Source organism: Charadrius vociferus, unplaced genomic scaffold (genome assembly GCF_000708025.1).
Source record: "Charadrius vociferus isolate BGI_N301 unplaced genomic scaffold, ASM70802v2 scaffold1041, whole genome shotgun sequence".
NCBI lineage: Eukaryota > Metazoa > Chordata > Aves > Charadriiformes > Charadriidae > Charadrius > Charadrius vociferus.
Genome location: NW_009646843.1, coordinates 1,713,603 through 1,738,160, shown reverse-complemented (window position 1 = coordinate 1,738,160; position 24,558 = coordinate 1,713,603). Strand labels below are relative to the sequence as shown.

The window sequence follows — 24,558 nt, the reverse complement described above, 5'->3', positions numbered from 1 at the left end:
TTGAAGATGTCAGCAGATATACCATTAAATATTAATATCAAGGAGCCCCGATGGGATCAAAGCACTTTTGTTGGACGAGCCAGTCACTTCTTTACTGTAACAGACCCTCGGAATATTTTATTATCTGATGCTCAGCTGGAAAATGCAAGAAAAATTGTGCATGATTACAGGTATGGCATTGATCACTTTTATTGCCGGCCCAAAAAGGTCCATGTCAGTGATACACGCATGGTTACATATTTAAAAGGAAATACTTAAGACACTGTGTTCATTGCACCACTCTCTCTTATTTTAGAGCTTGATGCACTTTTTTTTTTTAAACAAAATTGCTCATGAATGGGGAAATGATGTCATCTGAGAACCCCTATTAAGTATGCTGAAATGCAGAAGCATCTAATTCTGAAAACAGTTAATATGACAACAGGGTTTAAAACTTCCTCTTATGTGTCATATTGTTTGGAGCAACTACTTTCTTAAATACTTGCAAAATGAATTTTCAAAGTTTCAAGCTACTGACTCCACAGATTTTAGCTCTAAAGTTTAGCTCTAAAATATAGTACAGGTTTGAGTAAATAGAAATTTGGCGCTGGATATATCGACTCAGCCAACATAACCACTGAGTTTTGATTCTTTTTATTTCACCAGTCCATTTAAAAGCTGAAGATCTACAAGCTAACTCTGAGGCTAGGTTAACTTAGTATGAACATCCCAAAATCCTCTGATGACACATTTGTCACTTGAGGTTGCAGCATTTTGTAACAGTTGTGCTTTTTGCTGTTGTCTTGTTTTGTTTTTTAACTTGTCCCAAGACAAGGTATCGTGGCTCCTGGCTTGACAGAAGATGACTTGTGGAGAGCAAAATATATCTATGATTCAGCCTTTCACCCAGACACTGGTGAAAAGATGGTGTTGATTGGCCGAATGTCGGCTCAGGTACCCATGAACATGACTATCACAGGTTGTATGATGACCTTTTATAGGTAAGTGATGGCAATATAACACATAAAACATTACCTTACAGATTAGATAAGTGAAAAACAATGTTACTGTCGAAAGAGTATTTTAGAAGATTTATAATAGATTTTTTAAAGTGTAACATTTTGCTTCCTTTTCTCTTCTCTCTCTGCATTCCCTCACACTGATTAGTGGTTTCCTTTAAAAGTAGTTGTGAGATAGCCCCTCTCCTTCACCATCCCACTTTTCCTTAAACTGGGAAAGTTGAATGTTCCAAAATCCCATCCTTGTAGGAGAGTTGTGTGGAGGACAAAGAGGAGATACTTGGGAATTTCTAACCGTAGAGATCTGGCGTGTAGGATGTTCTGTCTGCCAAGTGAGTACTCAGTGTGCTTCGGTCTATCAGTCATCGAGTTTCTCCAACTCCTGTTTGATCCTTCCATTTCCTCAATAGATCTTGAATCACCAGGACAGTGAAGTCCACAGCAGAAGCCAACATCATCTGTTAGCAGACTCCATGTTAGAAATGGTTTTGTGATGCAACGCTATGTTAGCAAGAACTGGTGGGAGGTTCAGAGGAAATAACGATATTTTGATGCTGAGATTTTACAAATTCTTGACTCACACTCCAGAAAGGCACAGCCATTTTGGATGATGCATGTATACCTGTGTGTTTAAGAAACAATTGAGAATATGAATAAAACCATCAGTACAGCTGCCCATTCACAATTACCGCTTCCTCTTAACTTGTTATTCTTTTATCCATGTGCTGTTATTATCTATAATACTTAGAGCAGCTATAAACCTTTTCTTTGCATTATTGGTAGAGATGCTTAGATTCAAAATGAGGTTGTTTATTAGCCTGGAAGATATTGGTTTATTTGGACCAAACCCTCAGCAGTTCAAACAGGATTGTGTGGAAGTCCTTGGATGATGCAGTGTAGCCTCTATCTAACTGCATGTCACGGTGTGCTGGTTATTGCTGGCCACTGGAAGAAGCAAATTCCTCATTATACATATGAGGGCTCTTAGGCGTGCAGCGAGGCAATGTGAGTCATGCCTGAACTTTATAGCAGGCCTGACGTCCTCTACACGGCAGCAGCAAGGAAACAGGAAAAGATAAGTCAGGAAAAAGTGTTGCACGTGCACAGGAAGAATGGAGGAAGAACAGCAGTAGTGACAGAAAAAATCCAGCTAGTTTAGCACTGATACTTTGGCATCTCATTGAGATACTGGAAACCCGAGGGAATAAGAATGCACTTTCAAATCTCCTGAATCTTTCTTCTTTTTTTTCAATTTAAAGGAATAACGTATCTTCAGATTTCATATTTTCAGAAATATTTTCATATTTCAGAACCAAAGCCTCATGATAGACACACACCTTCTACTCTAGCATCTCCTCTTTGCTTTCCCGCCTGTTACAGAAATTGGTAGAACTACTGCTTCTTCTTTAGCACTCTTGATTTCCATATCAGCCCTCCAGTGAGAACCACATTCCTGTTTCCATTACTGCCTCTTTTAGTAAATAATTTAATTAGGTATAAGCTTTAAAGTCCTATGAAAAGTTATGTTAATGGTCAGGACGTAGCTTTGAGTAGCAACTGTTTTATGGTGGCCTGGTTCACCTGACTGAAATTCTGGTGGAGCAGAATCCTCAGTGGTGTCTCCACGGAGGGACAGAGTTTGTGGTCTGAGTACACAAAGAAACACTTTTTCCCTGGTATACTCTCTGAACCTCCAACTGCTTGTGGAGGTTGTGTTTTATTTAATGGCCCTTAGTGGATTTCTTTTTATGTGTTTGTCCTGTTTAGATATGCTAATAGTTTGAGACCAAAAGCATTCATCCCTCCACAAGACAGCCCCTACATTGTGAAAGAAATTGACTGTCACTTTTGTTACTTATCAGCATCACCATTTGTAAAAGAATTATAGCTGCAGTTTAACAGGGACCACATTACCTTCTTAAAGAGGGACTTTGCAACTTGTACAGAATATATTTTTTTCACTGCCCCCCACCTGAGCTCACGAGTTAGCACCTTTCTGTCCGAAGGCATCTGCATACTGGCACTGACATAGGTTATGAGGATTCCTTGAGGCTCTTTTTTTTTTTTTTTCTTTTGATACTAGCCATCTGGTTCATGCTGTACTGAACCAGATTAATTTCTGTGTTGTACCTGTACTACTTAAACATGCAGATATTTTCATGAAAATAATTCTTCATTTTGGAGTTGTGTCTTTTTATCTGGTTCTACATGTGGCTGAATGTTTTAATGTCACAGAGATTTATTAAAACAATGACATCATATTAGCTTTTTGATGACCGAGAAGACAAAACCCGTCTCCTAAAATCCACCTCTCAATCACTTATGGAGCTTCCAAAGAGAACTAGCAGACTGTAAAGGAATAATAACCCTGGAAAAGTGTTCTAGAAATTAGAGATTTTCATATTTCTCTGTGTGTTTTTTATAGTGAGGTTTCCTATAATGCTTTTGTTATTACAACAAACCTTTGTCCCAAGTGAACCTTGCTATGTAATTACAATGCTTTTAAATTCTATTCTTAGAAGTAGCGTGTACTTTCATTATTAAGACAGGAGCTCATTGACTGTATTGTTTCATTCGGATAAACAAAAATAAATCTGCATGATTACTGCTTGCACTGTCTTTTCTTGCATTGCCATCATTTTTCTGTGCTGTTGATTGCTGTATTTTTAAAATAATAATTATTTCTCTTTTCAAGAACGACACCAGCCGTGGTTTTCTGGCAGTGGATTAACCAGTCCTTCAATGCTATAGTAAATTACACGAACAGGAGCGGTGATGCCCCAATTACTGTCAGGTCAGACACTGAACCGGATACTTCTGATGTGTTTATAAGTTGTTCCCTGATGTACCGGAACATGGTTGGGCTTTAAAGTTTGAGGTGATAGAGCGATAAGTTTTTTTCATCTATGCTTATTATTAATTTGGTATGCGCAGACAAGAAGTCTGAGAATGGTGCAGGCGAGAACTCCATTTCTTCGTTCAAGATAAAAAAAGATAAAGCACCCTGATTATAAGCACTTAACAGCGTAGGATTTAATGGAAGTCTGTGTTGCATTGCTCGGTCAACCAGTTGAAAGTGCCTCATCAGTTTGGTGTTATACCAGGATATTTCTTAAATTGATCTTTTGTGTGGACCTTCAGGTGTCTTTCAGCGTCCACTTCTTCAGCGTGCCTTGCAGTACAGCACACAACACACTGTGTGCTTATTTACAAAGAGAGGACCCTTCAAGGAACTGATCTGCACAGTACTTGTCTCTACTTGAAGGCAAAGAGAGAGATTAAATAGATGCAGAAAGCTAGAAATCATGAACAGGAGACTGGAATTGCAGTGCTTGACTTCCTGGTTTTGAGGCTGGCTTGCTTGTAGATGTCTGGGAGAAAGCAGTGGATTCGAGGATGTAAGGACAGCTCCTAGCTGGGAAGTATGCAAAGCATGATTTAAGGCAGTTTGGGTTGAATTTGGGTGTTTGCAGTATAACTGGTCTGCATGAATGGGCTTTGGTACAGTTGAATTTAATCACTATTGTAGACATGGCCTTAGAAATCCAAACTGATTTTATTAGTTTAAGCAATTAGGCAATTAAATATAGAACTAAATTGTTCAAGGTGTTCATTCAGACACATGAGATAGCAATGCAGAACCAGAAGAACCTCATTCAGTGTTAAAATGTTGCTTGCATATGATTTTTAGTGCTAGTGAAAGAAAAGTGTTTCATTTAGTGTCCCATTTGAATCTTCCATCCACATCTTATTGCAGTGGCACAGAAATGTCTGCCTCTTAACCTCGGGGGGGGACGGGGGGAGGGACACATAACTGCATCAGTAAAATTTAATTATTTTTAAAAGTGACATAAATGTAGTTGTTGTGCATGTGCAAATGCCTGTATTTTTGTTTTAGCCAGCTGGGAACAGCCTATGTTTCTGCTACCACGGGTGCTGTCGCAACAGCTTTAGGACTTAATGCACTAACAAAGGTATTGCTGCTATTTCTTTCCATTCTTAACTAGACTTTGGTGTTCTGTGAGATGTTAATGGCTCGTTTCTCCTCCTGTGTATCTGTGTCATGTTACAGATAACTCCCAATATGGAGTTGTAATGGCTGTTGGCAGTTCCCTTCTTTAGATCCCCACCTTATTATTGCCCCATGGAGATGGTTTTATATGTATTTCAAACAGTCTGTCTTCCTTATATGTATATCAAAGAGCTTTGTGTTTTGTTAATACAAACTGTATCTAGTTAAGTTGCTTTTTTTGCAGTTTCTTTTTTACATGTCAAAGTATCTAATAGCATTTGAAAGTTAATTGGAGTGGATGTAATTACAATAATGTGGACTCATTATCCTATAAACTGTATAGGTGCGTTTTTAAGGGGCAGTATCAATTCTGCAAACATGGACGCCTGCTCTAGACTGGACAAAGAACTTGTAAGGAAGTGCTGCTCATAAATGCAGAAAACTCAAATTCTTTAAACAAGTGCACAACACAATCAAGAAAAAAGGTCCTTTACCAGGAAAAAAAAGAACAGCAACAAAGTATTTTGTACCCCTCTGCTTATGCTTTATGTACTGGGAGTGTTATAGCATTGACAAGTCATTTGAGAGACTATTCTAAGCAGAGCAGTTCAAATTAGACAAGACATTGACTAGATGAATAGCCTCCATAGTCAGTGCCCTTAGATGCAAAGCAGCTGGTGTGGATGCTGCCGGCTGTCACCTTGGCAGTGGAGGCAGTGAATTTAAGGTCTATTTAGTGTTGCCATTGGGCTGCCAGGCATGCTGAGAGGCTGACACTTCTCTGCAGTGATGCTACTAAATTAAGATTGTTTTTGCCCATCTCCTGCCACTGGTTACTCTGAGAGAAGATTTGTGACTTATGCCATGTTTATTTGTTGTTTTACCTCTGCCCCAGCAGTGATTTTTCACTAAATTTTAATTTAAAGGAAATAAGTCTGGTTTGTCATTAGCGCATTAAGCATTTTAATATGACCTTTGGGAAATAAAATTATTATGTAATTCTTTTTCTTTTTTTTTCCCCTCCTCTCTGTTTTTTACAGCATGTCTCACCTCTTATAGGACGGTTTGTTCCTTTTGCTGCTGTTGCTGCTGCGAACTGCATTAATATTCCACTAATGAGACAAAGGTAGGAGAAAGAACAAAGATCACTCATTCTAGAAGAAAGGGTGTTATTGAGTTTTGAAATCAGCAAGTTACTAAATAAGGCACATTATATATCTTAAGCTTGGTTCAGAACCTTGCGAAAACCTCATGCATGATCTCGTATTGATTGATTGATTGTGACAGGTATAAAATAGAACATCCTCATTCTCCTCAAATAAATATCAATAGGGTTCTTCAGTCTTAGATCTCAAAACCCAAGTACTGGTCCTTCAAGACTTGATCACATGGACTCTTTAAATACAAACTCTACTTTGGAAAAATACAGTCATTTCAAAGATGGTGCTTCAAATCCCACATACAGAAGTTAGTCATAGAAGTCAGGCTCTGCAGTTCTGTTTAATCATCTGAGCTTACAAAAATACGCACTTCCTCAGAAGCAAAATTTCATACGTGTTCTTATTTGACTAGGACTAAGAATAGAAGTGGGGGAAAAACAAATGAAAAGCGTTGTCTTATAAACACAAGGTTTGGGGCAAAAAAGGGAATATTTAAAGTTTATATTCCCAATGAGGTTCAATCCATGGTAGTACTTTATCTCTTATAAAAGATGGGCAGTCCTCCATATATCTGCCCTTCTGTCTGCTTCTCCGTTTCCTACAAGTTCTTCCCAGTATGTGAGTTTAATGCCTAATCCTGCACTTGAATAATACATTACAGAAATGTAGTTTGCTTTGTGCACACTTGTATACTTTCAAATATGTTCTTAGTGGTTGAAATGAAAACTCAGACTAGAATGCCAGAGGGGAATTTACACAAAGACTTCTAGTTTTAGTTCAGTGAAACTAATCTCCCTGTGTTCCCTGTGTTGTCTGTCGGAAAGGACAGACCACTTCCAGAGCAGTCCAGAACATTCTGCTTTTCTGAATGCTTTTTGAAGGAGCTCTCCCTTCTGTGGACTACAGAAACAACATGTCTCCTTTCTTCCTCCTTGAGCATGTGTCCAGGCTCAAGCAGAAGATTGCTGTTACAAATATTCAGCTGTTTACTTTTCAGCATATTTTTCCCCAGATCTTTCTCTGCCTTTTGAAATTTTTGTGCCAAAGAGTGTTACAAACAAGCTAGCTTGGAAAACAAAATAAAACCCATGATTCTTATAACTGACAATTTTAAGGGGAGAATGAGAAAGTGACAAAAAAAAGGTAAATAAATGCATATCAGTCACTGCTTTATTTTTGCCCCTTATTTGACAGGGAACTCAAGTTTGGAATCCCTGTCACTGATGAGAATGGAAACAGACTGGGTGAATCAACAAAAGCAGCTCAGCAGGCAATTACCCAGGTGGTTATATCAAGGATTCTAATGGCTGCGCCTGGCATGGGTAAGAATAACTGCAGTCATGTGCAGCTCCTGATTATTGATTCCTAATGTGAAAGAGTGCGCTTAAATTCTATATAAATTGTTTTTCTGAGAGGCCAAATTATCTTACAGTTATGCAGGCAGTATTTACATTTCTGCTAAAAAGTTCCACAGAGAAAGGTACATTTCTTGCTGTGAAGACATCCACAGTGTGTTACCCTGAAGTGCAGCAGAAAAGCTCCTGGGATGCTTTTGCAGAAAAGACAGATAGTAAAGGAATGGTAGCAAATTCTGCTTGAGTGGAATTAGTTTACTGAAGAGTAAGTGCTCTGACCAGTGCCAATTTACTGAGCTCAGGTTTAGTTACATGTGAAATTAGAAATTTTACTTATTGAGAGAATTTACCCCTGTAAATACCAATCCAGTATCTTGAATTGGCAGTATGAAATGAAAGCTCAGTTAATGACGAATGGCTGTGAAATTTGTATTACGGTATTAGTTCATCTTAACATAAACTTAAAACAAAGTGCTTTTTTCTCTAATGTTAAGGCTTTGTTTTTCCTCATTTGCAGCAATTCCTCCCTTCATAATGAATACACTGGAAAAGAGAGCCTTTTTAAAGGTTAGTCTTAGATAATATATGTATATGTATTTCATATTGTAAGTTAATATTTTTGTGAGTTTAAAATACTTTCTGAGGCTTCATATTTGCCTCCCAAACTCCGGGAGGACATCACTGCAGAGCTTGCTTTACAGCTGTCGCTTTCTCTATGCCTTTCGTAGACAGAGATAGCTTGGTTCTTTTCTTACATCACAGTGTAAATAACATTAAGAAATTATAATATTTTTTTGATTATTTTTATAATTGTTCTTATAACGCAGAATTGCTCCTCATTAATAAACCTTCCTTGTACTGAGACTTGCAATACAGTTTATTAGAAAAATATTGATAATTTTAATAATGCTTTTTTCTCAAGATATCAATAAGGAGGCTTTGCTTAGCTGCTCTAGTAGCAATTTGACTTTGGAAACAGCAATGGTGGTAAAAATCTTTTGAAAATGGTCCTTTAAAATTCACTGGATGAGCAAGTGCAGGAGAGGCATAGAATGGGCATGCTTCATCAAAAAGTACGTATTTGTTATATTCTGTTTATGCTAAAGTAGTGTGAAGTCAAACACGTAGTGTTAGTAAATACATAAATTAAATCAACATTATGTACTGGGTGTGCGTGAGAGGGTAAAGAAGAGTAATGAAATTAATTACAAGGTTGTCTAACACAAGAGAAATAATTTTCAGATAGGGAACTATAACTTCTTTACCAGTAAAGGGAGTTTCGTCCACCGCCAGTTGGTATCACTGATTTACTTACTTGTGTAGCCCCAGGCAAAGTCTCTGCCTGTGAAACACAGCAGATAGCTGGGAATAATGGCCTAAGAGAATCTGTCTGCTTCCTGTTAAGGAAAAAAAAAAAAAAAAAAAAAAGCATGGTCAGAGTCTCCAGACCCTCCCTTGGAAAAGTGGTTTGGGTGGGAACTGGGAGGACAAGTGGGGGAATTTGCCTGCTTTGGTTTGTCTAAGATAAAGCTTTCTGTATTAGTGTATAAATGATGCAGTGGGAAGAGGTCCCAACTGTCTTCCAATCTTAAAAACTTTTTTTTACTAAAGTGCTTTGCTTTTTTCCTCCCCTTTTTAACAGAAAACACTGTTGCTCAGAATGTAAAAATGGGAAACATGGCATTTGAGTTTTAGAGTGGAAGTCAGTGTGGGCTGCTTAAATCTCCTGAAAGAAGTGAAACTGCAGTGCCTCCAAATAAACTGTCTACGTTATGAAGAGCCCTATACTGATTTGGCTAATTCTTAATTGCTGATGTCTTTTGACCCATACTCTGTTTGCAGAGGAGCTTTAAGCAGATTGTGATACTGTTTTGTTCTTGATAATGTATTACTTGGAACATAAACTCTTGTTTATTAAAAAAAAACTCGTAAATTTAGAGAAAATATGATTTTATATGTATTTGACATGGGAGAAATGCCACAAATGCTATTAACTCAACTGGCAAATACATGACATTTGGAAGAAGTTGCAGCAATTGTCAGGATTTGGAGACAAATATCTATTGGTTTTGTGTGGTATAATCAATGTAAGGGTGTTGTGAATTTTTCAGATCAGCAAAAAAGAGCGATATCTTCAGTGACTACTCAGTGGTCTTTGGTACCATCATGACCGTTTAAGTTCACCTGTTCCTCCCCCTCAGCCTCAAAGACTGTGAGTTCAGGTGAAACGCTGCTCTGCAGGTAGTCAGTGGTAACACGTGGTAGAGATTAGTATTAAAACCATTAAGGAATGAGCTGCATTTTTAACCAGCAGCTTCTGCATGTTCTCTTGAGGTTTCAGAAGCACCATCCCATTTGCAGTACTCCAACACCATCCACACAGTGCTTTACTAACTCATTTTTCTTAGCCTTTGCTTTGCACACCATCACTCTTGAAAATAATTCTTGTACCAAAACCAACTAAGCCAAAACCAATTAAGCAACACACAGGGCCAGAAAATAGTCAAATGGTTGTGAAATAATGCAGACAATAGAATGATGTTCTGCAGTAAAACAGAGAGAAAGAGATATTTCTGGAATGCTGGCCTCAGTGATAGCAGGCTATCATCCGCTGATGTTTGAAATAAGATGTATATGATATAGCACTATTCATCCCCAATGTTCTGACATTGTTTTGTACGAGGACATTTTGATGGTAACACCAATGTCAGTTAACAATATTCACAATAGTTATGGCTAGAAAATGACTCAAAAATGTTTTTAGAACACGAGCACATACTTGCTGCTTCTAAAAGAATCTAATTATTTCTTGACTTGAAGAAATATTTTTTCATATACATACAAGTGCTTTTGCTATAGGTTTCAGCAGCGGCTTTGGCTGCCTTTTCTGTAATTCTGTAGTGTAGTAGTTCTTGATGGGTTTTGTATGTCTGCATTTGGTATCTCTGCTGACATACACTTGACAAGCTCTGTGCAGAACCAAGTTATTTTATCTGCTACAGCAGAAGGATCCATAAACAAACTTGCTCTGAGGCACAGCATTTATAGATCTATTTTAGTTCCAGGTAACCTTTTTCCTAAGGAAATATATTGTTTTTTTTCCGTAGAAACTTCTGAAAATTCCAGTCGTCACTGAAGTTTTAATTTTTATTACTACTCTTACAGCTTCAGCTACTGTTTGTCTCCTGTTCTACATACTGTATTAGCATTCAATTTGATTCCAGAAATTGCTTCATACATCCTTAAAACAAGCTCCTTGAGGTCTCTTAGTCTGCAACTAAAATACATATTCAAAACTGTTACAAAACCAGAACAGAGCGCTTTTTCTTTTTGTAAAGCATCATTCTTATGTCTTAGAGTCCTCCATGCATTCCTAATTTAACTGTTGTTCCATTTATTAATTTTTTTGAAAACAGGCATAGCTAGCCTGGGAAAGCTGACAGATTTTGAGATCCAACAATGAAAGGAAGCAATTAGAAAAAAGCTGATTCTCCTTATGGCTTTTGTGTGCTTAATTATCATTTCTCCATTTCCTGTATTTGCACTAACCACTAAAGATGCCATAAAGACATCTGGAAGTTAAATCCTAACTCATCGGGACCTGCTTTCGTCTAGGGTTAAATGATAGATCTCTGACACAGTAAATTCATCTACTGTCTTGTACATCTCCCTTTTATCTCTTTGTAGGGGTGTACATCCTGCATTTGAGTTTTGCTTTTATTGTTTTACATTGTTTCCTGGGCAACTCCAGTTCCTAATATTGACCTCCCAGTGTTAAGAGTTTTACCTCACCATCTTTCTTCAGTAGTGCAGCCGGGCAACATTCTTGAAAAATAAATGCTGTTACTCAGATCAAGTACCTTGGCAAAAAGCATTCCACCACAGGAAATAGATGTTGTTTATATGGTCTGTACTGGTAGACACATCTCTCAGATTAATGACCAACTTCGATAAAGGCATATAACCCTCAATTACTCTCATGATACCCTCCAACAATCTTTTCAGTTATAAAATCTTAGTTGGGGCTTTTCCGTTACGTATCTCGGGTCCCACACTCACACTGTGATGCGTAGCATCCCTCTCCCTTAATTCTCTTCAGATACGGGAGTCATTTGCAGGAGAGTTTGACTTGTGTTCCCAAATACATGTAATATTTACCAATCCCTTCCACTCTTAAGCACACCAGCTCTTGTCATGCACTCTCCCAATGTATAAAATCTAAAGCCTTTTGAATGAACTTATCTCAGCTAAGAGTCAAAAGAAGGTGTGTTTAGTGGAATGCCAGAACAGCAAAACGCTGCTGTGTTCACTTTTTATCCTTCTTGCTATTGCTGTCTTTTTCTGTTTGTTCTGTTGTTGCAGGCGATTGATGAATTGCACAGTTCTTCCCTGCACTCATTTCTGGATTACAGATTGACTCCAGGATAAAAAAAAAAAAAAGAGAAACAATCTTCTATGTTATTTCTTCTCTCTCAGGCTCTGGAGAAAGTTTAATCTACACAAGCTTGTTTTCCATGTTTCTTACACTGCTGTGACCTTCCTTAGCACCAAGCTTTGTCCTACTAAGCTTTCTAAATTTCCTTTTATCATTTTTACTCTCAAATACTGCCAGTCTTTTATTCACCGGTTTCCCTTCTAACTTCTACATCTTGAGAAGTGCTTCGTGCAGAAAAGCATCATCTTTGTTGAAAGCATCATCCACTGTAACATGATTTTTAACTCATTGGCTGTTTTGTTTTAAAAATCAACTTCCTGTTAGCAGTTGTGTATGTCCTGCTTACTGGAGACACTGATTTTATTGTAGCAACAGAAGGCCATTGCAGCGATGTTGTTTAAACAGGTCTGGTTTTATTTCATTAGTAATTAATTTCAACTAAAATTCTAACGTGGGGGGAAGTAGATTCCTAAATAATTTAAACTATCATATTTCTTGGCATATGTTTAAGTTCTGCAAAAGTTACAGTAACGAGAAATATGCCAAAACTGCATTCATAGGTTATGCGTTGCTTTCTCAGCTTTGTATCCACACTTCTTCCAGCCTTATTTCCTTTTATTAAAGGTGAACTCTTGCAGAACTGGAGGGCACTAGACAGTGCTACAGGAGCAAGTTCCTACACATCAAAGCAAATCATAAGATGAGAGAAAGGGCTAAGGGAGGCACTTACATTTTTCCTTGACACCTCCCTCATTTCTGGTTGGTTGCTGCTGTTGCTCACAAAGCAAATCTCCAGTTGTGAGTTAAAACCATTTGATGTTGCTGGAGAGATAGGAGCTGTAACCAGCCCTAGCTCTTCTTAGGGATGCCTGCACAAAATTCAGTGTGCCCTTAGGAGGTATGGCAGCACCTCTCCAAACGTTGGCTGTGTGGCTAGCTACTGGGGGCTTGTGTGACTCAGATGGCCCAGACTCAGGATCAGGTTGCAAGTAAAACAGTCAACCACCTATTATAGTTTCTAAGGGACACTTACGTGTGATAGCAGTCTACATTGAGATCACTGGGAATTTTCTGACTACTTTTCAAAGGGATTGGGGCTCTCAAGTTGGAGCTCAGCTTTAAGGTGTGCTGGTAATTTTTTAGCCTTCATAGTGTCCAAGAGTCTCTTAGGTGCAGTCTCTCTCTTACGATATAAGAATTCCAGGAAGGTGGGAAGAGGAGGGCAGAAAAGATACCATACTCACTGTGTGCGGTTTATTTTTAACAGAGATTTCCTTGGATGAGTGCTCCCATTCAAGTTGGATTAGTTGGATTCTGGTAAGTGATTTCTTTGACTTGTATCTGCTATTTTAAAAGATACTTGTAGGTTTTTTTGAGGAAGTAGCAATATTTGTACTTTGTTTAAAGAAAAAAAGTTGAGAGAGTCAGTGAGGCTACTGCAGTTACTTCACTTCCATATCTGTAACCGATAATACCATATTAAAAAAAAAAAAAAGCCTTTAGTAACAAAAAAGCTGCCAAGAAAAGCAGAGGGAGGGAGAGAAAGAAAGGGATTGGCAAAACAAGGCATGTAGCAGCTTGATTAGAAAAGATGCTTTGGCTACTACCTCCATAAACAATAATTGGAATCTAATCCTGTAGGTTGATGAATTCTTGAAACATTTGGTTAATGGAGAGTTTCATTTGCTGTTGTCTAGTGCTTTATGTTGTCATGCACACCAATGCAAAACACTGAAAGGACATCAAATGATAATTTTATACCCATTTGTAAGCATGGTATTGATGCAGTTAGTGCTACATAGTAGGTAAATGATTTTGTAAGGTATAATGCAGTGAGAAACAAAGGTTACATAGCACTTCATGGAACTTTACCTCACTGTATACAAAAAAAAGAAAGCTTTCTGCTTAGAAGACCATGACTAAGGCCTTTGAATTTTCCTTTTAGCACCCTAAATATTGTAAACCCATTTTTGTCTCCTCTAGTCTTGTGTTTGCAACACCCCTGTGTTGTGCACTGTTTCCTCAGAAAAGGTACGTAATTCCTGTTACGTTATTCTTACTTTAATGTTACAGTCCTAGATGTATACAAGCTACTGCAAAAAGACAAACAAGTGGTCATTGCCTCCTAGAGCATACAATTGTAATTCCCATATAACAAGCATGATAAACATGAGAATATTCAGAAAAGCAATAACTATGTTACGTTACTCACCAGTAATATACAATAGTTGAATAAGGCTCATTTGTTTACAGACTCCTAGCAGCTTGAGATGCAGCTACATAGGAATAGTGAACAAGAGGTTTGGGCAAGTAGTTGAACCATGCTAGTTCAAGCTGAGAAGTTTGAGCTTGGCAATACAGAGTTAGGAATCACTGGAATGATTCATAAAAAGGCTAATGTTGTCCAAACAATATATTTATGTCCGATAACGTTATGGCTTCATTAAATACAGTCAGAGCCCATTTTATTTTCAGCTGGAAACTCCTTTGGTTATACAGAACAGCACTTGACTGTGCATGCTTATTTCTAATTTGATTTATTTTTCATCAATATACAAATAGATCAATACTGTAAACTGTCTTAGAAACAATATTCATTATAGCTAAATCATAGTGAAACCTGGATGGGTTACGTAAAAATAGAGTTAGCTCAATTTGCAGTATATAGTATGAACAGGGTCTTAAATTCAAGCCATCCCTATTATATTAGTGGTTGTCTAAACTTGACAAGCTGCCAAATGTCACTTAAACAATGCAAGCTGGAGCCAAATCCATTAAATCCGTTAAAATATTGAGCAACTTGAGTAGTTTTTGGCTTCCAGAAAACAATACCCAATTCTTGTCCAATGAATTTTTTATTTTTTTTTTTGAGTACAACAAAGCAGTCGTGATACCATCTGTTTCCCTGCCTGACACAGAATAGAGAATTGTGGTAGGTGTCACTAGGCTACCTGGAGATGACTTCACAGGATTGCAAGAGTAGTACAGTTCTTTATTTTAGCCAAGGCTCTCCATTTCATAGGAAGATTAAACTTTAAACAGTATTTAAGAAATTGCAGCTGTTAAGCTGCCCGATCATTTTAATTCCTACCCTCATGGTAGTACCAACAGCTACTTCTTGACTCTATAGACTTACTGCCTTTTAAGCAGGGATTTGTTTGCCCCTGGTCTGTGAGCATGATTCCTTCATAAGAAGTTAAAAAAAGAATAAAAACTCTTTTCACAATCCAGGAAGTTTAACCAGATGCATCGTCCATCTTATTTTACATTCAAGTGCTTGTTATATATAACCATTTTACTGTTTCTTTTGCTTAGTTCTATGTCTGTAACACGCTTGGAGCCAGAACTGCAAGCCAAGATCCGAGAGAACAGCCCTGACCTAGAACGTGTATACTTTAATAAAGGATTATAATTCAAGGAAGGGAAAATATATTTCAAGGAGGATCTTGTGAACTTATTTTTAATTATGTGCCAACATAGTTGAAGATGAGAACTCACTTCTAACTGTCCTTTTGTTAAACAACTTTGTCATCCGCATTATTTTATATTTAAAGACTTTCCTCGTTGTATTGTTTAAATTACAAAAGGTCATTTTGTCCACTTTGGTATTGATTAAAAGTTCAACCATACATATCCAAAAATGTTTACATAAGCTCTCAAGCAGCTACAATAAACAAGCACACAAAGAAAAATAGATGCTATTATATTGGATTTGCCACCTGTTCCCAGTAATAGCAGGGCAGGGTTCTCTTTGTGAAAAAGTCATTGAGCAACTGAACGAAGTTGCCACCCTCTGCCAGCAACAGGACGGGTAGCTGAACATGACAGAAGGTTGTGCAGGAAGGGCTTTTTACCAGGAGGTTGATTAGGTTGTAGGTTTTCCCTGTTGGCACAGAACCGTTTCTTTAAGGTAGACGTTGGAGGAGCCTGGAGCTTCTGCACAGTGTGATACTGTTCAGCAATACAAGCTGCTTTCTTCCGCAGGTCTAGTTTTACCAGCATCATGTTGTTCTGCAGTTCTGCAAGTGTTTGGTCCTGAGAAAGGGAAGGCAATATATATAAAGATATGACAAGGTGCCTAACTCCTTGGTTACTATGAACTGAAGAGGATAAACCGTCTTTGCCAAAATTCACTAACTGATGTGCTAAATAAGGCCATGCTTAAAAGCTTCTACTGTCAGCAGTGTAGCAGTTCAATAACAAAATAGGGACAGTAAGGCTAGGAAAAAGCTGAATCCATCCTGCTGCAAACATGCTGCCATAGCAACTGCGATAGAGTGAAGTGGATAAGGAAATGAGAACTCTGAATTCTCCTGCTTTAGGTGCAGGCTGTCAGTTAACTGAACAGGAACAATTTGGGTCTCCTTTGGAGAGTTAAATATGAAGTCTGACTCAGCCATTGAAAAAATTAGCAATATAGATCCCTTAATGTAATAGAAGATATATGTTTAGAAAATAAGTCATTTTTATTTGCAGCTGCAAGAACCTAGGTTATTCTGCTGATTATGGCAAAGTGCATAGACTAAATCCCCCTGCAACTCACAACAAAACAGACACATTACCTGTCTCGCCAGAATGTCATCACACGTACAGAGGGCTTCTCGAAGTTTCCCTGCACTTGTACTGTGGCAGCACGCCCTCTCTGCAGACTGAAGAGACTCCCCAAGTTTCTGTAATTCTGAACGCAGCAATCTGACATTCTGCAGGAGGGAGAGATTTAGTACAACAGCTAGCTTTGACATTGCTCTGCAAACAAAGCCATTCCGGAGTAATTCAGGCATGCAGTACTGAGGGAGGATCCCCCCTGAGTGAGGTACACTGGGATCACAGATACCAACACCGTCCACATCTCTAGTAAGGGTTTGTTTTCAACAGACGCATTTCAACTTCCATTTGTTTAAAACCCTGGAGACAGCAGCTCCAAACACTGTTTAAACTGGCAACCAGTTTGCCCTGCAAACATTCCTTTCTGTAACACAGGTGTAGTTACCTTCTGCCCATCCTCCAGCTTCCTGTCTACATCCACAGTAATGGTTTTGGCAGAGGGAGGTGGCTCCAGTAATTTCTGGTACTTGCACAACTCTAGGAACAGACAAAAAAAAAAAGTAGTGAGCAACAGTATATTCATAAGCTTTAAGTTTTTCTGAAGTCAGGACTTCCCTTGAGACAAGCTGCCACAGGCAAACTAAGAAAAGCTTTGAGTTTGTGCAGACATGCACAGCCATTCCAGGCTTCTCCCTTTCAGTTACACAAAGGGAATTTAGGATTTGAACAGGGAGATGGATCCTGCCCTAAAGTCCATTTTCATGTGAAAACAAAGTGAAACCCTGTCCACCCAGGACGTTGTTCCTGTCATCTACAACTCAGAATAGTGGTTTGAGGATGTCTGAACCCAGTGTACTCTACTGAAAAAAGTATCACTAACCCTCTGCAGGGATTGCTTGGGCACAGTTCAGAGCCAGTGCAGCATCACTGCCTTACCTGCTGTTGCGGTATTTAACTCCATTTGACATTGCTCCAGTTTGGCTTTAGTATCTGCCAGCTCCTGTTGCAGAGCGCATGAGGTAGCCACTCGCTTTGATCGGCGCAAGCCTTGCCCCGAATCCTTTTGCTTAGTATCCAAGCTCTCCAATTTTTGTTTTGCCTCCTGTAGAGCAACTTGGAGCTCCTCAATCTTCTCATCACGTTCCTTAAAAAAGCAAGTTTGTTCAAATATTCAAAGATGATTTTCTTAACACAGCTTTTCTGAAACTTTCAATGTCTGTCTTCCAGGAGACTCTCTCAATCACACATTTCATACATTGGACCCAGCCTTTAATGCCCTTTAACTGAAAACAGTGAACCCATTTCCTGAGAGCTTAAACCACTCTTTTCCAGCCTTTAAAGACAAGATATTTTTTGAAAGTTGGCATCTTCTGAGAGGTCTGCAACAAGTCCCAGAGGCCACTCAAATGCCATAGCATGAAAAATATAGACAGGCCTAAACCCATTATCATAACTAAAAGAGTAAGAAGAGAAATTCACAGAACTTGTGTTAATCTGAAGAGTGCAAAGCAAGCCACTAGCAAAAAGAGTAAAAGGGGAGAGAATCGCATTGAACAAATAGAAGAATCAGAATGGTTGCACATTAGCTTCTAGATTAAGGGCTGGAAATTAGAAAGCTCAGTGAACTACATAAAGTAGTAGACGAGAAGTGAAAATTGCAGATCACACTATCAAGTAATACCACAAAAAACACCACAAAAAGTAAATTTTTTCCTCTCATTTTGCATAAGTCACCTTCCTGGACTCAAGTACCCCAAGGCCCACTCACAACCCACTGCCACTTTCCTGATGTCATTCCATTGCCCTGAACAAACCTGGATCTCATCCTGATAATAGTCGGTTAGTGACTCCTTCAGGTTATTCAGTTTATCCTCATACAGTTCCTCCAGCATCTGCTCCTGAGCATCCACATATTGGCTACAAAGAGAGCAAACATCTACATGTCAGGGTCTGGCAGTTCTTAGTACTGTACCTCACCCTGAACAAGGAGAACAGCATAAGCTGTACCTGCACCACTGCTCCTTCCATTGCATGCGCTCCCACATCTCATTGCAGATCTCCTCACGGAGTCGCATTTCTAGTTGCAGCTTCTCCCGCCGCTCTTGCACCAGCAGTTCTCGTGCAGCTTCTACTACACGCAACAAGTCCTGCAAGAAGGACACAAACTCCATTGCCCACACTTCACAACAGAATTAAGACATAGAAGCAGCTAGCTGATCCCATATCCATAAGCTGGGGTGATCTAGATTTAAGATTTTTAGTCACTTGGAAAGAGAAGTTGCCAGGTTTGCTCTTAATTCCTCTCCCATGAGATGGCTTAAACATTGCACTCCACATGAAGCTGTCTCCAGAGCAGCTTGCCCTACTGCATTGCCCAGGGCTACACCCGCATTTGCTACCTTCATGCATTACAGCTCAGGTCTCTGTAGGTATATGTCTTCCATCTTAATCTTTCAGCTATTCCAGCTGGCTACTTGGAATATCTAGGAAGTTTGACATTTTTCCTTAATTAATTTAGCCATTTCTTTGTATGTTTCCTGATCTCTAGATTTCCCTTGCAGAGTAGGGAATATAGATCTGCACCCGAGCTCTCACTGTCCCTGTTCCATAGATGACAAAATGTTTCTAAATTTAGCATGTGCTTAAGATTTAGATCAACTGTGGAATGGTTTTCCAACTTACTGGGTCCCATATCCTTCTGAGGTTCTTGGTCATCTCTTGGCACAGTGCTGAGCTCCAGCAAAACCTCCCAGTCATGTTCTTGCCCCTCCATCCATAAAAGCTGTAAAACCAATCACAACCCACCTCCTTCTCATACATGGTGACATCTGCTTCATCCTCACTGTGCTCTTCTGATTCCGCTTCTTCCTCTGCTGCTGCCTCTAGACCCTGGCTGGTTCGCCTGTGGTGCTCTTTGATGATTGATTGGATGGATGGAAGTCTCAGCTTTGTGGGAGGTGCCTGAACAAGCTGAAAGGGAAAAGGCCATCAGTACTAGTCCACAAAGCCTGGAAGTTGTGTAGTCTTTAAACATGGCACTTCTCTGAACCTGTCAACCCTTTCAATGTAGCAGAATCTGGAGATAACTGTAAAGGTAATAATCCACTGGAGAAGCATAGGGAAGGCTTGCAAGTATTGCCCCTGGCTTGTGATGGAAAGGGGCCCATTCTCACAGAAGCAGGGTATATCCTGAGCATGTCATGATCCTGTTGTGTGCTACTTACCTGGCTGGCAATGGCCGAGAACTTGGCTACATGAAGAGTTTCATCATATGTAGATGCACACTGATTAATGTTGACAATCATGCAAGAGCGCCCACGTCCAGTGAAAAAACCCTGGAACACTCGGGTTAGCTTGCTGTCCCGGAAGGGAACCACAGTCTGCTTCAATCTATGGGGAGAGACAAAAGTCAGCCCATGGGAAAGCAAAACAGTCTCCCCACATGCTCCCTATGGAGTTCTGGATACTCACTTGGACTGCTGGTTCTGGCGCAGGGCAGCAATGCAGCGACCGAGTGTGTGGAGGGAAGTGTTGATGTTGTTTGCTTCTTTCATTCGGTCCCCACTTTTCTGGTCTTTACAGCGCTCTGACCCCGCAAGGTCACAGAGGGATAACCTGAAGAAAAAGCAGGTGATGCAATACATGACCTACTAGGCTTGTCCTGTTCTATCCCCGTTTACAATTCAGACACCCTGCTCACCTTCCCAGTTTCTGCATAAGGCCATAGAAAGATCTTTTGGGGTGTATGGGCTATTGCTGGACAGAATGTCCTACCCTAAATGTAGGGGTTACACAAGATAACACCAACATGAGCTTTGCAGTGTCAAGTTCAATGATCCTTTGCCAGTCCTCAAGACACCCACTTTCCAGGTACTGAGCCAACCCATTTCCAGATAACTACATCTCAGGAACAGGCATTGGCAGCGCTCACATCATCCCTGCTGCAAGGGCAGAGTTACTTACATTTACTTCATTCAAAAACCCTGAGAACTACCTCAAGTTGTACTTTGCAGCATTCTTCACAAACTCCTCAGTAAGTTCCAAGACTTAAGAGCGGCAACATTTACTCCTTCCAAGTACTTTCAATGAGGCCTTCCTCAAGATACTTCCCATACCCACAAGAGAGACAGGAAAGTTGAGCCTGCAGAGAACAAATTCTAGAGAGCATGAAACTTACTCGCTGATTTTTGGAACAACTTCACTGCCACCTCTTTGCAAGTGCAGAATCCGAATGGAGAAGACACTGTGACTGTAAAGAAACATGCAGATATTTTAAAAGGTAAATGCAACCTTTAAAAGCCTCTCAGAATTGTATTTCTGTCTAAACAACCTCCCCCTCCTCCTTCATACCTGCGACTGGAGTTCTGGTTCATGTGGGTACTAGCAAAACTCTGGTTTTTCCGACCCAGTTTCAGAAGCTTCCAGGCCTCATCAGCATCACGGACATTGATCCAGTTCAGATCTGGAAAAGCAGACACGCATTGGGCAAGGCAATTAGGAGACTGGCAGAAAAATAATTATCTCAGCCCACATTTCACCATTGCATTTTCTTGACATTAACAAATTTAACATTCCCATAATCCAGACAGAGTAGACCTCTGAGGGACCATAGAGGACATCATGCTCCCCAACACATCACCACTAAGCCATCCACCCACCTCAAGTACAATCCACCCAGCAGGCCACTATAAACATCTTTCAGGCAAATCTACCTTTCACATAGGGGTTGCCAGTCTGGTCTTCACAGAGCCGCAGTGTTTGCCTCTTGCGGTTCTGACCAGGTAAAGCTTGTTCTAACAAGTCATATATTAACTCATTGTAAATCTCAAAGAAGGAGACCCAGATGGAGAACTGCACATCTCCTGTGTTGGTGAGTGAAATACGATCCAAGTCAGCCCAGCGAGGGCCCAGTTCTGGGGAAAAGATAAAGAAGGTGAAGAAAAAAAATCATGATTGCAACTTTTCACAGGTCCAACCTGAATCAATCCTTAGCTATAGACTGAGGCATCTCTTCAACAGGAGTACCACCCCAGACTCAAATCTATTCTACACACCTCCTCCAGTTTGGACCTACACTAATGCCTGTCCCCAGTCAGACAACATAAGGTTTCCTTTGATAGGATCCTCCTCTGTGTAAGGACTTTATATACATGGGATATTTCAAACAGGAACTTTTCCCAGTGTAAGTGTGGTTTTAGTCCTTGTTACCTCAGTCACTCCATGCTTCTGGATACCTAATCAGCTGGAAGTGCCTAGGTTTGGAAGTCTGAGCACAAGTGCTCTGTGCAACATGGCACTTAAGCACCCTGCTTCCCAGCTATGCCCATCACATGGCTTTCAGCTGGTCAATAACTATGTGCCATGAATGAAGTAAGTGGATATCAACTAACTTTTCATTTCACGAGACTTGAGTTCTTACGCAGCAGCAAGTTCTTCATATGTTGGCAAGACATATGTATGAAGTTCTTCAAACTCAACATCCTTGTCTTTCAAAGGGAAAATTGTGAGACTACTGCACCTTTGCTGCTTTAACCACAACACAGAATCTAAATAGCCATCACCCTTTCTCCCCACATCCTCCAACAACAAGAAGCAGGTAGTACACAACAGGCTTCCAGACATACCTTCGGTCTGGCTGATGTCTGAATGGTTGGTGAGTTGGCTAGATGAAGAGAGGCCAGCAACTCCACTGTCAAAACTGCCACTGGTGGTGGCCTGGAGCTGAGATTCGGCACTATGACTCCTCTTCAGTGGCGTTAACAGCATCTCCTGAAAGGAAGCAACATGAACATGTAGTATGGCACCCTTTCCCTATTATTATTATTAAGCCTCCAAGAAGCTGCATGCTTACCTCCCACTGACCCCCTCGCAGCATGGTCTGCTTCTTGGCCTCTTCCTGTCGCACCTGCCTGCTGTCCAGCCAGACCACCTCATTGGAGAGGGAAGGCTTCAAATCCATGGCTTGGTACAGCCGGTCCCCCACACTGTTGAAGATGACCGCTAAGGAGCGAGGCAGAATCCCCCCATCTTTGTTGCTTCCTGAAGGAAGAACAGCAGCAGCAGGCTGAGGATTAACATGTAGAAGCAGAAAACGCCCTCAACAGGCTACTGCCACCTAGTGCTTTCCTTACCCTGAATAGTGTGAGTCTTCCCCGAATTTGTGATGCCATAGGTGTAAACCAGCCAGTTCTGTCCATTCAGTACATCCTTTACCACCTGCTTCATTGTCTCATCAAAGAACAATTTCTGCCCTACATCTGGTCCAAAGATCTGCAAACAAGATACATGAAAATTGGCCTCAGGTAGATCTTTATGTTTTGACTGCTGATGGTTGTTCAAGTGATACTACATAGTCTTTTGTTCCCTCCACTACCCCCAGATCATGAACATCAGAGCCACCAGTCATTCCAGTCCAAGCCCCCTACAAAAACAAGCTGTTCATTTACTTAATCCAATAACATCTGATAGCTTACAGCCCCTAGTATGTTTAGAGCCTCATAAATAAATCATGTTTGGCATTTGCTGCTGAAAAAGTTGTCAGGATCAGCTTAAAAAGAGAAAAACTAAGGAAACAGCAACAGAAACAAACCTAAGTTGAGAGGATTGTACAAGACTACATAGTTCACACAGTGCATCGCAATCAGTGTGTATTAGTAAGCCAGCTTTTCAAGCTGCAAGGCTGGTCTAAGCTTGAAAAACTTCCAGATGGATTGTTTGTCCCAGTTACCTACCTGGGTGAAAGAGAATCTGTGCGCTGCTTGTCCTACTCCACGTTCTGTGCTCCGCATGGTGAAGGAATCCTTCGGGGCTTTTAGAAGAAGGGTCTCCGAATTCTCAATGCAGACACAGCCCTAAAGGACAAATAAAACCCCATCACCACGATGGCTTACAAGGGGCCATAGCACAGACAGCAAAGGATAATAGTATCTCCCAGCAGGCAAACAGCTCAGAGGCTGCTTCATTCAGTGTCTCACCTGGTCTTCCCCTTTTTCCACTTCTGTAGATTTCAGGGGTCGAACTCTCAGATACACCTTTAATCTTCCATCATTGTCTTCAGCTACAGCCTGCAAAATCAGCACAGGTTAAACAGGTAGCCAGAGAAGCAGTACACAACCATCGGTCAGAACACTAACAGGAACCACAGCATGGAACACACATGGGGCTACCCTAACTAGTGCTCAGCAACTAATGGACACTTCTCTGGTCCCAAGATCCCCAGCAATGCCAGAAGCTTTCTCAGGCATTTCCAAGCACACTAGCATTTCTTTTGTTTATCTGGTGAATCAGACCAACAATGTGAAGTCCTGACACCGAAACCAGCCCCCAAACCAAGCACCACACTAAAAGGCACCGTGTTAAGATGCACTTACTGACTGTGCCCTTCACAGTACACTGCTCGCCCCAATGCAATATTTTGTTGTAGCCTCTTCTGAAGAGCCTCTGCTGGCCCTGCACAACTTAAAGCACTGCCCTGTGTGTGACAGAAGAGTTCCAACCTCACCTGCTGGGAACACTGTAGGTTTGGAGAGATGGCAGAGAACTCCGACAGCAGATCCTTGCACACACCAGCCCCAAACCCTGTTGCTGTGGATTCTAGAACAGGGGAGGCTGCAGCATCGTCATCAGAGAACAGCCCTGGGGAGGCAAGTGCTTGTGCCATGGTGCCTCACACAGCTCCTGGAGATAAAGGGGCACAGTGAGGATGGGGTAACGTTACAGCAGTCTTCTGAGAGTCCAAGCTTTGCTCCCCATGCATAGACTCCACTACAAACAGCCTGCCACCACTACCATATCCCCACAAAAACAACAGATTGTCACATGGAATCCTCCCTACACATGCAGACAGATGACGCTGCAAACGCACACACACCCCCACCAACACCACCTACACACAGGGAGCACCACGCTGAACCCCTCCATGCCCCCAGACACCATCGCCACATAGAACCCCCCACCACCACATGGGACCCCACAGACACAACACGCACGCAGACCACCGCGCGGGACCCCGCACACAGAGCTCCACGCAGGCCGCCCCTCACAACACGCCCCC

General features: G+C 40.6%; 2 protein-coding genes across 2 annotated transcripts; one reads left to right on the top strand and one right to left on the bottom strand.

The window, feature by feature from the left end:
- SFXN1 (sideroflexin 1) lies at nucleotides 1–15,633 on the top strand. The gene is made up of 10 exons (XM_009893365.1): nucleotides 1–170; nucleotides 810–980; nucleotides 3,694–3,792; nucleotides 4,897–4,972; nucleotides 6,051–6,136; nucleotides 7,365–7,492; nucleotides 8,043–8,092; nucleotides 13,228–13,277; nucleotides 13,944–13,991; nucleotides 15,276–15,633. The coding sequence occupies exons 1-10, from the start codon at nucleotides 7–9 to the stop codon at nucleotides 15,370–15,372; spliced, it is 969 nt and encodes a 322-aa protein (XP_009891667.1). The 5' UTR covers nucleotides 1–6; the 3' UTR covers nucleotides 15,373–15,633.
- KIF20A (kinesin family member 20A) lies at nucleotides 15,223–24,165 on the bottom strand. Its single transcript, XM_009893377.1, has 18 exons — nucleotides 24,007–24,165; nucleotides 23,480–23,569; nucleotides 23,237–23,356; nucleotides 22,637–22,775; nucleotides 22,357–22,544; nucleotides 22,130–22,274; nucleotides 21,218–21,418; nucleotides 20,856–20,967; nucleotides 20,683–20,754; nucleotides 19,977–20,120; nucleotides 19,730–19,895; nucleotides 19,311–19,475; nucleotides 18,513–18,652; nucleotides 18,320–18,422; nucleotides 17,442–17,649; nucleotides 16,951–17,042; nucleotides 16,523–16,660; nucleotides 15,223–15,995 (listed from the first exon to the last, which is right to left on the bottom strand). The coding sequence occupies exons 1-18, from the start codon at nucleotides 24,163–24,165 to the stop codon at nucleotides 15,723–15,725; spliced, it is 2,655 nt and encodes an 884-aa protein (XP_009891679.1). The 3' UTR covers nucleotides 15,223–15,722.
- Between the last annotated feature and the right edge of the window lie 393 nt (nucleotides 24,166–24,558).

Excerpts from the sequence above, each read along its gene's own strand:
- KIF20A (XM_009893377.1), bottom strand. The coding sequence starts at position 24,165 with ATGGCACAAGCACTTGCCTCCCCAGGGCTGTTCTCTGATGACGATGCT. Across the intron at positions 20,968-21,217 it reads TGGCAACCCCTATGTGAAAG|ATCTGAACTGGATCAATGTC; the intron begins GTAGATTTGCCT and ends CTGCTTTTCCAG. Across the intron at positions 19,476-19,729 it reads TCTCGGCCATTGCCAGCCAG|CTTGTTCAGGCACCTCCCAC; the intron begins GTAAGTAGCACA and ends TTTCCCTTTCAG.
- SFXN1 (XM_009893365.1), top strand. The coding sequence starts at position 7 with ATGTCAGCAGATATACCATTAAATATTAATATCAAGGAGCCCCGATGG. Across the intron at positions 4,973-6,050 it reads GACTTAATGCACTAACAAAG|CATGTCTCACCTCTTATAGG; the intron begins GTATTGCTGCTA and ends TGTTTTTTACAG. Across the intron at positions 13,278-13,943 it reads GTTGGATTAGTTGGATTCTG|TCTTGTGTTTGCAACACCCC; the intron begins GTAAGTGATTTC and ends TGTCTCCTCTAG.